At 43.7% G+C, this 13,054-nt stretch overlaps 1 protein-coding gene across 2 annotated transcripts; it reads left to right on the top strand.

Moving 5' to 3' along the window:
* The first annotated feature begins 27 nt into the window (after window positions 1-27).
* psen1 (presenilin 1) lies at window positions 28-10,878 on the top strand. 2 transcript variants are annotated; one of them, XM_034563175.1, is made up of 11 exons: window positions 28-291; window positions 822-907; window positions 2,903-3,237; window positions 3,687-3,828; window positions 4,605-4,672; window positions 4,800-5,020; window positions 5,957-6,055; window positions 7,067-7,162; window positions 7,251-7,424; window positions 8,421-8,539; window positions 8,773-10,878. In XM_034563175.1, exons 2-11 carry the CDS (start codon window positions 872-874, stop codon window positions 8,926-8,928), a joined length of 1,446 nt encoding a protein of 481 aa, XP_034419066.1. In that variant the 5' UTR covers window positions 28-291; window positions 822-871; the 3' UTR covers window positions 8,929-10,878. The 2 variants fall into 2 exon arrangements, with proteins under 2 accessions (XP_034419066.1, XP_034419067.1); XM_034563176.1 differs by having other exon boundaries at window positions 28-287; window positions 8,773-10,875.
* Window positions 10,879-13,054: the final 2,176 nt, after the last annotated feature.

A 13,054-nucleotide genomic window follows, 5' to 3' on the forward strand; every position in this document is an offset into this window, starting at 1 on the left:
CCTGCTGTTTCTGAAAGAGAAAATTGAATCGAAAAATATAAAACACATAGTGTTAAATTTAAAATACCAATATTGTTTTAGTGTAAAAAAACAAAACAAACAAACCTCCTACATCGTTTTGATCCTGAACGCTCCCCGAGTGATCGAGACGGCCGGAAGTAGTTTGCGGCAACGACCGGATTTTCTGTGTGAAGACAGGAACAACAAAGAGGAGAAAGCGCCCGGGTTTTAAACCGACTTGAGAACACACCTGAAAACAAAATCAAGGAAATTAGCTGTTGTTCACAGTAGGTGAGTTTCCTTATTTTAAACCCGCTATTTATGAATTATATTTAGTCAGAGCTCTGCCGGTTATGAAGCCGCCAGCCACCCAGCGCGGCCGCCGCCTGCTCCGCCGTTATGGCATTATTGGCTAACTAGCCATTTTAGCCGTTCGTTTAATGATGAAATATCTCTCAGTAATAAAAGCAGTTACTTAATTAATGTTCCTGCCCGCACGCTTTCAAGTACTTACCAAGAAACGTTAGCTATAGGTCATACTTAACAATCAATAGTTCACCAGATAATAATTATATTATAATTTCCCTGCGTTTAAACAGCAACGTGAACGTCACATCCCCCAATCTCATTTCTGATCTGTATTTTTCATTTTTAATGTCAATATGATGATACTTAATGATGCATTGTGTTGCAAACACATATGCATCACATGGCTTTACACATGAAACACCCCATTTGATTCGATGTTGGCACTGATGTACTGATTGTACTCACTTCATGTGCTTTAAACTAAACGTGTTCTCCTTTTTCTCTCTCATCAGGGCAAAAGAAGTTGGTTTGTATGTGAGGACAAGTGTCTGCCGAGCCAACCATGGCGAACAATGTAGAAGATATTGAAAACAATATGGTCAGTGTGAAAGAAAGTGAACACTACATCTGTATCTCTGTCTGTGTTGATTGATTGGGTAATGGTTACCAAACAGCTTTTAGCTAAGAGCAAACCAGTGTTTCAGCATCAAGTCTGTGATGAAAGACTTGTCTATATAGAGTTTGAGTGTGATGAACTTTGTTTAATTTGGCCTTTCATGCAATAAATCATAATTATGGATGGTTATGTTCTGATAGGGAGAGATGTCAGCCCTTGAATGAGGAAGGTGAACGCCAGCGTGCTACTTGGCTCTCTACATTTGGCTCTTACTGTAATCAAAGGCGTGGCCTCCCCTATCCTAGTGAAGTAGTCAAAGTCTCCCATTAGTCAACTTAACCATAAGCCTTGCTTACCCCATAACAGTTGTGCATGTACATGTCAGCAATGTCTCTCGAACTAGAAAACATTTAATTTCTGTCTTGGAAGTGCATGTTATATAGTCGGTAAGATATCAGCTCGGTCATCAATGAGGTCAGACGGCTCAGTCAGGCAAGTATGACTTGTTAATTATTTTTTACACATTACTTACTACAGTACGCCAACCCTAAGTAGCTGGTTAATTATCAACAAATCCAGCAGCAGTAGTAGTAGTCTGTATCTCTTGTGGCCTTATTCCCAGGACTTAGAAACAATGTTGTGCTGTACAAATAAATGACACTGAATGTGGTGTACCGCACGGTGAGTTCATTTTATAAAGTAGCATGTTTAACAGCTGCGGCAGCTTTCGCCGTTCACAGCAGGCCCTCTGTGCACCCGGTGAGATTGCTTCACGTAGGGGCCGTCGCATGTTTTGACTCGTCTGATCAGCTTTAGTTCCCACAGTCTCCTTGGTTTGCCTTTTTCATTTAGTCCCGATGAGACGGATCCTCTGGGTGAGCGGAGTGCAGTGTTCTAATACTTGGGGGAACTGCTCAAGCGAGCGTAAATGTAACATTTCAGCTCTGAAATACAATCATGGATTGTTAGAAGGCACTTTACTTTAGCGCTTGTTTAATTTTTAGAATTCTTTGCCAATACATACAAATTAAACTTTGTTTCATTTGATAATGCCTTGGCCTTGTTGACCCCACAAACTCTGCAGAAAGATCACAATCTCTGTTTGATCAAAGCTCACATGGCCTCCAGAGATATAATTTATACTCAATATTGATTAACAGTTAACCACAATGTCCCTGTTTTAAACCAAAGAGTCTTAGAAGGCTTTTTGGTGCTCACGAGTCACAAGTATGGGTTTTTGTTTGAGTGAAATTTAACGAAATGAGAGAGACAACAAATGATCTTGTGTTGCAAATCACAGCTTGAACTTTGGCAAATTTGGTGAAATTAGCCTTTAGTCTTTTGTTGCAAGCCATTTCTGATCTCTCACCACCAATTTCTTGTCATCTACATATTATTTAGTCTCAAATAAAAGCCTTAAAAGAAAAGGATCATTTAAAAACAAAAGAATCTTATTTTTCTTTTTCCCCGACTAGACCCCGAGATAATTCAAAGTTCAGGTTGACTGGAAACCTTGGGGGTCATGTATTATGATCTTCCTCATTGACACTGTTATGCTACATTTAGTAAAACAAATTATATATCGTAAGTATGTAAAGAGGTAAACAATGGAACACCAAAGCATGGCTTGCATGTTGTACTACTTTGTCATTTGTCAGTGCTTTCATAATTGTAAAATTATATTTTTACAATTGAGCATTGACAAAGATTGAACCTGCATTACTGCAGTACTGTGGACTCTCTGCACCTTATTGTGTCTCACTGTAGGTTTTATTAGACCATTACTACGTCAGGATATCCCCAAATGACTCATAGTTTATCAGTGGTGTGGATTATTGGACCGCGCCTAGATGGAATATTTGATCAACACAAATGTTTGTGTTAGACATCCCTGAGTTGTGTTTACTCTGCTTGGTCTACTATCGGCATGTTTGATAAGCTTTTTTATAAAACAATGTTATTCCTCTCAACATTCAGGACGAGCAGGAGACCAATGTGGCCTCTGAACCCCCCCAGCAGCCACAGGAGTCTGCAGTGACCAGAGCCCGGTCCAGAGGAGGCTCAGGAGGAGGAGGAGGTGATGGCGAAGGTGGAGGTGGCAATGGTAGCGGCCCGGAGCAGAACGGACAGCCCCCCGCCGCTCGGCCTCCACGTGTGGTGGAGACCGAGGAGGACGAGGAGGAGGAGTTGACCTTGAAGTACGGGGCCAAGCACGTCATCATGCTGTTCGTTCCCGTGACCCTCTGCATGGTGGTGGTCGTGGCAACTATAAAGTCCGTCAGCTTCTACACCCAGAACGACGGGCAGAGATTGTGAGTGTTGCAACTCTTATTGGAAGGATCCAAAGCTCATTTATGTCTGGTGTTTGAATGATATGCGATGCAGCCGCAGTGCCACTAGGTGGCGTTAATGCAATGCATTTATATCACGCCCCCTCATAGCTGGAATACCAAGACGGTACTGTAATTGCATGAGATCATTAAAGCAGAGCTGGCTTAGGGCACTTAAACGCAACATGTTATACATTTAATTCTTCTCCAAACAATTCAACCTCCCTGAAATAGCAGCAAGCTTATATTCCATTTTGAAGAGAACGGTCCAGACCTGCTCTGTATGAAAAGTGCCCTGAGATAATTTCTGTTATGATTCGGCGCTCTATACATAAAGAAAATTTGAGAGAAATAAATTGCTCAGCTTACTTGTCTTTCCTTATGTATTCTATTGTTTGCTTGTTCCGACTGAGATGCGTGTCGCCCCACAGGATCTACACGCCGTTCCCCGAAGACACGGACACAGTCGGACAGAGAGCCCTCAACTCCATCCTGAACGCCACCATCATGATCACTGTGATCATCGTCATGACTCTGGTGCTGGTGCTGTTGTACAAGTACCGCTGCTACAAGGTACGCACTAGAACCTGTCGCGTGCCACAGTCCCGTTCACCTCAGACCTGAGCACACCGTGCTTGTTTGAATAGGTTCAAACTGCCTTTTCGCAGCAGACATTTTGACTCGTTGTGGTCGGAGGTTACTAATGGTGTTTACTACCGATAACACCGATGGTTCCATTTCATTCAAGTGCTCTAAGGGCATCCAATGTAAGATAAGATAATACATGATCTAGTGAATGGGGAGCGATTTCAAACACAGCCGGGGTGTTTCCCTCTGATGGAGTTCTCTAGGTACTGACGGACCGTTCTCACAGGAGAAGTTTGGACTTGCTGTTAAAGTGGCTTCATTACAGTTAGGTGTTCCCTTTTCTCTCCTGTTCTGTCTGCATGTTATTGGCACAATGTCATGGCTCAGCCGGGTACTTCATTGTAACGGAGCCATTGCTACTACTATAAAAAACATAGAAAGAAAAGTCTGAAGAATGACAGACGTGTGTACGTTGTTCTTGACAAATAAGTGCAACAAGCTGTCAACAGATTAATGTAGAAAATGTCAATTAAGCACAGGCTGTAAAATACACTGTAATGCTTACAATACTGTCGGTTTGGCTCACATCAGCATAATGGATTCTCACTCAGTCCAAACTGTGATGCTCGCTGTGTTTGCTCTTTGTTGTCGCTCCACCCAACCTGGTTGCCCAGGGAGTTTGAACCAGGCACCATTCGGTATTTGCATGTACTGATCTGCTGAAACATGAAATCCCACGTCTCTGATATTTGCGTTCACAGGTGATCCAAGGCTGGCTCTTCCTTTCCTCCCTCCTCCTGCTGTTCTTCTTCTCCTACATATACCTCAAGTAAGCCCCCGAAGATATTCAACCTCGTTCTCCAAGGTTCACGCACATTTCTCGTAAAAACGTGAAGTTGTCCCAATTCTTCACAGTGGTGTTTGTCTCTCTGTCACGTCTCTGCTCTGTCAAACAGCGAGGTTTTGAAGACCTACAATCTGGCCATGGACTACTTCACCCTGGCGATAATAATCTGGAACTTCGGAGTGGTGGGCATGATGTGTATTCACTGGAAAGGGCCGCTGCGGCTCCAGCAGGCCTACCTCATCATGATCAGCGCCCTCATGGCTCTGGTTTTCATCAAGTACCTGCCAGAGTGGACCGCCTGGCTCATATTAGCCGTCATATCCGTCTACGGTAAATCTCTCTTCTGCTCTGGGTACCTTTTAAGAAGAAAGCCCCACGGTTCAGTCATCTGGTAGCTTTTTTTAGTGAAATAAAAATACGAGTGTAATCTAACTTTCATTCTTTCAACATCCTAAAGAAAGAAATGGATTTGGGACCCCAACCAAACGTATTAACATATTAGCAATGATGTTAAACCTATCATCAACACCAGTTCCTATTTATTGTGAGGATTAATTATTCTTTACACTGTATGAATGTAACAGGTGTTGATAAATGTTATCATTGCTGTGCTAAAAAGAAGATCTGAAGACGTGAAACTGAAACGCAAATGCTTTGAGGAAATGTGGCTTGACAGACAGATCTATGAGAAGAGGAAGTCCGTGTTGAAAGCACTAAGACTCCACCAGGCCAAAAAAAAAGGCTGTTCATTTTCTATAAGCTGCTTTTGCGGTGATAGCTTTATTTTAGTACTGGGGATTTTCCTCTTTGACACATCAGAAAGGGGTTCAGTCATAAAGGCGTGTTGATGTTGATCCTTTCCTGTCATGGGGTTGTAAATAATGAATATACTTAATTTGTCAATATAATGGATGTTATGTTTGAGGTTCAGATGCTGCCACGGTGTGTAAATGCAGCTTATCTTCCAGAAGAAGAGGCACACCGGCCATCGGGAACAAAGAGCGTTTTGACAACATGTCCAAACGATGTTGCATTACTATGGGTTTCTATTTCCAAGAAGAAATATCTGGCCACTGGAGTTTAGTGGAATAGATACTAGACCATAGTGCTTCTATCTTATTTACTTGTTGCTGGAAGTAACCCCTTTGGTTCGAGGAGCGATGAAACATTGCAGACCGGATCTCTGGTTCCCCTGAAGTCTGCTTCTTGTCATCACAGATGTTTGGTGTCTCACGTCACTTGTCTGGCTTCTTTCTGCTTCCACAGATCTGTTAGCGGTGCTCTGCCCCAAAGGGCCTCTGAGGATCCTGGTGGAGACGGCTCAGGAGAGGAACGAGCCCATCTTCCCAGCTCTCATCTACTCCTGTAAGGCGGACGCTGATTACCTACATAACGTTTTTCACATTTAATTGTAATAAAACAGAGGTGGGGAAATGAAACGCTTCCCATTAATCGGCCACTTCAACTTCTATCAGTGCTTGAACGTCACTCAGACTTCAACTCCTTTCAGAAACCATTGTCTTTCTGTGCTCACAATTAAACTGCTGACACATCATCTCTCTTAAACTAACAAATCCACTCCTTTCAGCACTTCCACTTTTAACGCTTCCATGCTCTGCATCACGTTGCCACTTCAACTTCTATCCGTGTTGAAAAAGTGCTTTCACTTTACTTCCCCAGTGGTTAGGCAAATCCTTTCAGAAACCGACTGCTATCTGTGCTTTCACTTAAAACAACACAACTTTTCAGTGCTTTGACTTGAGCTCTATTTAGCATTTTCACTTCAAGTGACTCTTAAACTCCTTTCAGCGCATTCACTTGACGAGTCGTCTTTCAGCACTTTCACTCCATCGAGCACATTTAGTAACGGCACTTCAGGTAGCTGAAGTGCCGTTACTAGAAATGACACTTCAACTCCATTCATCTGACATTTCTGCTGCTCAATGTGTGTACACTTAGAATGTACATTTGGACCCTTTAACTAACCCTTCAACTCCTTTCAGACACCTAAAATGCTCTCAGGGACTTCGGTTCACCTGTCTCTTAAACCCCTCTCTGCATATAAGAATCAACACTTCATCTTCTTTCAGTGCAGTCACTTATAGTGACACCTCAACTCGAGGTCTAAGTTGAAGGATACTGTCATAAATATATCAAAAGTGTAAGAGAATCTACATTTTAAGTAATTTAAGCCGTTTCAAATGTTTGAACTTCAAAGGTTTTAAGAGTAAGTACTAAGATGAGTTAAATTGGTAGTTTAAACAGAAGCACTGGAGAAGTTGAAGTGGAAGTTTAATTTTAGTAGAAGCAAACAAATGTTTTCTTGCCTTCAGTTTGTAACACAAATAATGAACCCCTATCTGACTTTCTCCACAGCTACAATGGTGTGGATCGTCAACATGGCCGACACTGAATGGCCACCGAAAAGGAACTCGACAGAAGCGGCGCCACCTCAACAAGAGTCTCAAGAAGGTGAGCGTGGGGGGGCGGCCGACGTGATCTGGTCCTCGAGTGGTCACCTTTCCAACTGTTCAGTCTAACTGGTGTCGCTTGTGTGCAGCCGCGGGGTCTCCGGCTCCCGGCGCCCTGTCGCAGGACGACGGCGGCTTCAGCTCCACGTGGGTCAACCAGCAGCAGCACCAGCTGGGGCCGCTCCAATCCACCGAGCAGACCAGGCGGGAGATCCAGGAGCTACCGTCCGCTCGCCCTCCTGCTGAAGACGACGATGAGGAGAGTGAGTACAAATATATATATATATATATATATATATATATATATATATATATAACATGGAGGATTAAAGCTTTATTTGAGTCGTTTTTTAAGAAATTGTTGCCAGCGAAACAGTGTCTGCCTAACCATATTGTTTGACTGTTAATTGTGCCTTCCATTCAGTAGAGTCAGCTGATGTCTCTCCATGAATAATTAACTTCACTACTGCAAACTGTCCATTTTATGACTTATTAATAACTCGAAGCAGAAGAAGACACGCGACTCTCTGCATGAAGGGCTTTGATTATTATTTGGTAATACAAGCCATTTAGTTTCACATTGTTTTATTGACAATATATTATAAAACAACATGCTTTTGTAACCTAAACAAATGGAAATATATATCTTTATGTTTAATTTAGTTGATTTAGTATTTAATTATCTTTTTTCTTTATATTGTCTAAATTGAAACTAATGTGTTTCTTTCCTATACAACTATCTTTTAAATCCAGCATTATCATCAGTATTGAGTATTGTTATACCATCAAATATGAGTTTAATAACTACATTAAGATCCGCTTCGTGTCCCTCCAGCCTTAATGTGAAGCCGAGCTCTGTAATTCAAACTCGTGACTTCCCAGATTGTCTGACTCTCCGTGTTTAATCACTCGGTTCTCTTTTCTTCAGAACACATAAAACCGTTTTGGGAATGCTTTTATGTGTTCCCCTTTCTTTGAAATTAGTGCGTATGTGAATGCGACAACATGTTTGGCTCCGGACTGCTTTTAGTCGGCGCACATTAGGAAGCGATTATTCATTGCAATTGCTAGGTTTCATGTTTTGGGGGGCCGTGCTCTCTGTGAGTTAAAGCTTCGGTAAATATGGGGTCGGAGCGCTTGTTTGTACAGTAATTACAGTCAAGAAAGGATTTCTATGGGGGTTGGAGGGCGTGGAGCCGAGGCGAATCTCGTGTTTGAATGGACTGCACCCTGAATGCGGTGTCCTCCTGTGTTCTCAGGGGGCGTCAAGCTGGGCCTCGGAGACTTCATCTTCTACAGCATGCTGGTGGGAAAGGCCTCGGCCACAGCCAGCGGCGACTGGAACACCACGCTCGCCTGCTTCGTTGCCATCCTCATTGTGAGTGACCACAGCTGCTTATTTCGGCGTCCGGCTCGAGTCGCCGCAAAACCTCTTCTCGGTCTCTCGGCACAATATCGTAACCCCGCTTTTACGCCAACCACTTGACTGTATAACAGGCCCATGTTTTTTTTTGTTTTTTTTACCCCTCAGAGCTGATTTTTGTTTGGTACACAATCTTTCGATGTGCTGTTATCCTCTGTGTCTTATTTCGTCTGCCTCTGCCTCCGCAGGGCCTGTGTCTGACCCTGCTCCTCCTCGCCATCTTCAAGAAAGCGCTCCCCGCTCTGCCCATCTCCATTTTTTTCGGCCTCGTCTTCTACTTCGCCACGGACAACCTGGTCCAGCCCTTCATGGACCAGCTGGCGCTACACCAGTTCTACATTTAGCCGGACGCTGCCCTGATGACCCTCACCCACATAGCCCTCTGGCCAACAACACGACAGCGCTCCCTTCACAGCCGGGGGGCGGGGGGGGGGGGGGAACAAAGGGCGATGTGGGCCCGACGCCCTCCCGCATCCCCTTCTAAGAACTCACGATGACGGGACACAAGTTGTTGTTTTTGTTCTGCCTCTTTCTTTCCGGCACCAAGGGAGGGCCTTCCCCTCGACAGCTGTTCTTAGATATTTTATTTCAGTTTTAAACCAAGAAGTGAGATGTCTTGCTCGTCCTGGGAAAGTCATCTTCAAATCGCCGATCGCCGGCCTCGGGCTCTACTCAAACCAAGGAGTTAGTCGGAGTATTTTACCTTCTTTTTTTATTTATCCAGGGAAGCTTTCACAACAGCAGCAACCTGCTTCCTACTCACACAGAATCATATCTGGGAGCTGCCCATTACAGTCCTCTGCAACCGGGGCTTTGCAGCAGGTGCCTTGCTCAGGGACACCTCGGGGGTAGCTGTTGAGCGAAGGGAGATGATTTCATTAAATCTCCCTTCAAAGACTTTGATCAAACATCTTCATTTATTTTTTACTTCTGAGCTGCCCCCCTCCCCCCAAAAAAATACCCTAAACCCAAGATTTAAAAAAGCCTTCGTCAAACTAACGGACACTGTACGATGATGTTGATAATAGATTGGTAAATGTGTAGTTTGATTGTGTACGAGCTGTCACTCACCAGACGTGCTTTCTTCACCGCTGTTAAGAATGGTTAAGACGTGTTTCAGTTTCCCCACTTTGGACGACGCGCGAGAACCAAAACTGAAAGATTGACACCGAGCAGGATGTTTAGAGCCTGTGAATCTTTCTCACGAAAAAAAAAAAAGAGGACACATTGATTTGTTGACGCGCGACTCGTCACCGTGTTTCCTCCAGTTAATTTTACGTCGAATCACATTTGAAGTCAAAGCCCGCAGGGGGAGGGACGTTCACACAAACACTCACACCTGAGACTTGCCTGCCACGTCAGTCCCGTTCTGTCAGCCACTGAGCAGTTCTGCTGGAGCAGTCGGAGGTTCAGTGCCTTGCTCAAGGGCGTATCAGTAGTCGTAGTTGTTGTTGTTGTTGTTATTGTGGGACAGAAATGTGCTTTTCATTCTCTTCCCCAACTGAGATTTAATTTGTTTTTGTTGTTCAATCTGTCCAGGGATTGTAACCTGTGGTCATCTGGTCACAAGCTCTGAACCTTTTGGGCTCCAGCTGCTCTCATGATGCTCTCGCCCCGGTGCTGTCTGGAACCATGCTACATCAAAACACTTTGATTATTTCGACTATACACAGATACCTGTTGTGTGTTTTTTTCAAGAAATGCATAAGGGGGACTTTGTACTTTTTGAAACACGAGGGTGAATGTTAACGGGGTTCCTTCACAGATCAGGAATATCTGGGAAAGAGCGAAAACAAACAAATCCTTTTTGACATAAACGATGTGCACGTTTTGAGACCAAAACACTCTGATGAAAGAGTTGTAAATCTAGTTTGATTTGATACCTGAATTTGTGAAAATCTTTGGAAAACAATCTCCAATCATCGAGCATTATTTGCTTAATTGTCTATTTTAATCATGTTAAAAACAAAGCAAAAAGTTTAAATCGAGGCAAAAGAATTATGTTTTTTTGTGAAATATTGACGTGTATGAACCCAAACTGGCTTCTCGCATATGAGATGATGCAGCTAGATGGAGGAGGACGAGCAGCACTGGTTGCTCTCGGGTTGTTGCCGCTCGAGTTTCGTGCTTTCAGAGAAGAAACCACGAGGGAGCAATTTAGTTTGTCCTGAAACTCATTTTTTTGGAATATGTTGGGTGACTGGCTTTTTTTCTGTCCTTCACATGCATATGTGTGTTATGCAAGGTTATTCAATTCAGATTTTGTTTTTTAATAAATAATGAAAGTTAAAGTACTCTTCCTTTTTTTTTTTAAAACATTTTTTTTATGACTGACCAATTAAAAAAAATAAACGGTTGAATAATGTCTTCTGTGCATCTCGGGGGAGCTTTCTGAAGTCAGACAATAACCCTGATGATGTCATCAAGGTTTCGGCCTCTTGCAAGTGCACGCAACTTTTTCTAAATGAAATACAAAATCTCAGGAATTACACATTATGGGTGAAACTTAATGCTGGAGCATGAAGCAATAGATTTACTATTTAGATCATTTTCCTAAGTACCAGGACAACAATGTAAAACTATTCCATCTCAGGTGTCTTCAACATTCTGTAAAGTCTTTATTAAAAGGTGCTGAACCGAAATAATAGTACATACATATTATTAGCAGAATAGGCTAGTATTACAATTAGTCTAGTACTAGGGCCTAATATAGTTATTATTATTACAGCATTACAATGTTGCAGGTGGAGCTAATTTTCAAATTAGTTTAATCTTTAATAATTGATAGTATTATTTATATACCGTATACATACACACGGATCACATGTACTAGTCACACTGTCTGGCTCTGAATTGTAGCGGTGTAGAAGTATAAAGTAGTAGAACATGTACAAACCTCAAAAGCTTTACTTAAAGTCCTTGATTAAATGCATGTAGTTTTCCACCACTTGATAGTTGCACAACACTAAACCGTATATGCTGTATATGTATAATGTGAGGTTTTACTTCCGTAAAGCTGGACTGATCTCTCTCTATTGGCTCTCTTCACACAGAGGTCAGAGGTCGGCGTTTTACTTGTCTCTGCTGCATCATCTGCACTGCTCTCCAGTGAGCAAACCCTCCCGGATGTTGACGCAAAGCATCGCTGCGGACGGTGGGAACATTGTGGAAATTCCTCGGCGTGCTGATGCACTGGTATCCCGCGCTCGCCGTCCCCCGATGCCAACTGGCCGCCGAGCGCTGTTGGCTCGCTGCCTTGGGCGCCGGACGCAATAGCTGTCACCATGGGGACCGTTTGGCCTGGCCGGCTTGGACAGTGGCACAGTATGGCAGTTTACCCAGAATGTTTAGCCTCATACTGTGACTTACCTAACAAGCCCTCGGCGAGGCCTCTTTTCTGGCTCGGCCGGTGAACTGCACAGTTAATTCCATAAGGCTTCTCCTGCGTCGCCTCCAGACACCTGTTCTGTTCAGATTGGTTTACACCCTACACTTGAAGCGGTTTGGGCTGCTTTCCCAGAAAGAAAGATTAACCCCATCTCAAGACTTTCCTAAAGGTGAAGAATCCCCAATGAGAGAAATTTGAACTTTCTGTTTCTGTTTCCTTGCCGATGTGAAATTCGACATATTTCTTTTCAGGCGTTTAAGCTTGTTCACTGACAAGTGGATGAAACTACAGAGTGAACTGAGGTAGCCCGTCGATCACTGTCATCCTCTTTATAGGGTGGACTTAAGCAGGAGACGGTGTGGCTGTGCGTTACAAGTTTCCCAGGATAGCTCTGCTAAGGGGATTACTGTGCAAGGAGGGACTTCTGCTCCGTGTCAGACATGTAAGGAATTGAGGATTACTCTTCAATAATCGCTGGCAACAGGGGCAGACACTCAACAGCACAGAAGAAAGGAGTTAAAGCTCAGACACAAATAAGAAAAACCCAGCAAAAGGTGAATAGAAACCTTTTAGGGATGTCCAAGGACAAGCTGGAGGGCCTGGTGAAGCGCATGGAGGAGACACTCTCGGAGATGGAGCAGCTGAAGGTGCACTGCGGGAAGCAGAGCGAGGAGCTGAGTCAGCTGGTGGTGGAGCTCCGGAGAGAGAACCAGGAGCTGGTGGAGAAGTACAACCAGCTCACTGTGGAGATGAAGGAGGCCAAGGAGATCATAGAACAGCTCATGGACACAAAGCATGCCTTTAATGCAAAGGAGAGGCAGGCGCAGAAGCTCAGTCGGCAGCTCTGAAGGCCCACAAGGATGAAGGCCGACGGTGGATGTGACCTGCTGGAGTCCTGGAGGGAAACGACACGGGACGAGACGGACGGAGAGAAAAGCAGCTTGTTGCAGAACATTTCTAAATACTGGGTGGGCATGAAGGCTAAACTGGGCACAGCTGTTTTCTTTAACATATAGAAAGTGTGTGTTTTCCGTCTGCATATATGTGTACATTTTAGGTTGATGGATGTAAAGCTTAGTCAT

This window comes from Cyclopterus lumpus, chromosome 22 (assembly GCF_009769545.1).
Source record: "Cyclopterus lumpus isolate fCycLum1 chromosome 22, fCycLum1.pri, whole genome shotgun sequence".
NCBI lineage: Eukaryota > Metazoa > Chordata > Actinopteri > Perciformes > Cyclopteridae > Cyclopterus > Cyclopterus lumpus.

Bases quoted from the DNA above. Each gene is read 5' to 3' on its own strand.
- psen1 (XM_034563175.1), top strand. From the start codon at position 872: ATGGCGAACAATGTAGAAGATATTGAAAACAATATG. The intron at 5,021-5,956 runs GTAAATCTCTCT...CTGCTTCCACAG, and splicing joins AGCCGTCATATCCGTCTACG to ATCTGTTAGCGGTGCTCTGC. The intron at 7,425-8,420 runs GTGAGTACAAAT...CTGTGTTCTCAG, and splicing joins TGAAGACGACGATGAGGAGA to GGGGCGTCAAGCTGGGCCTC.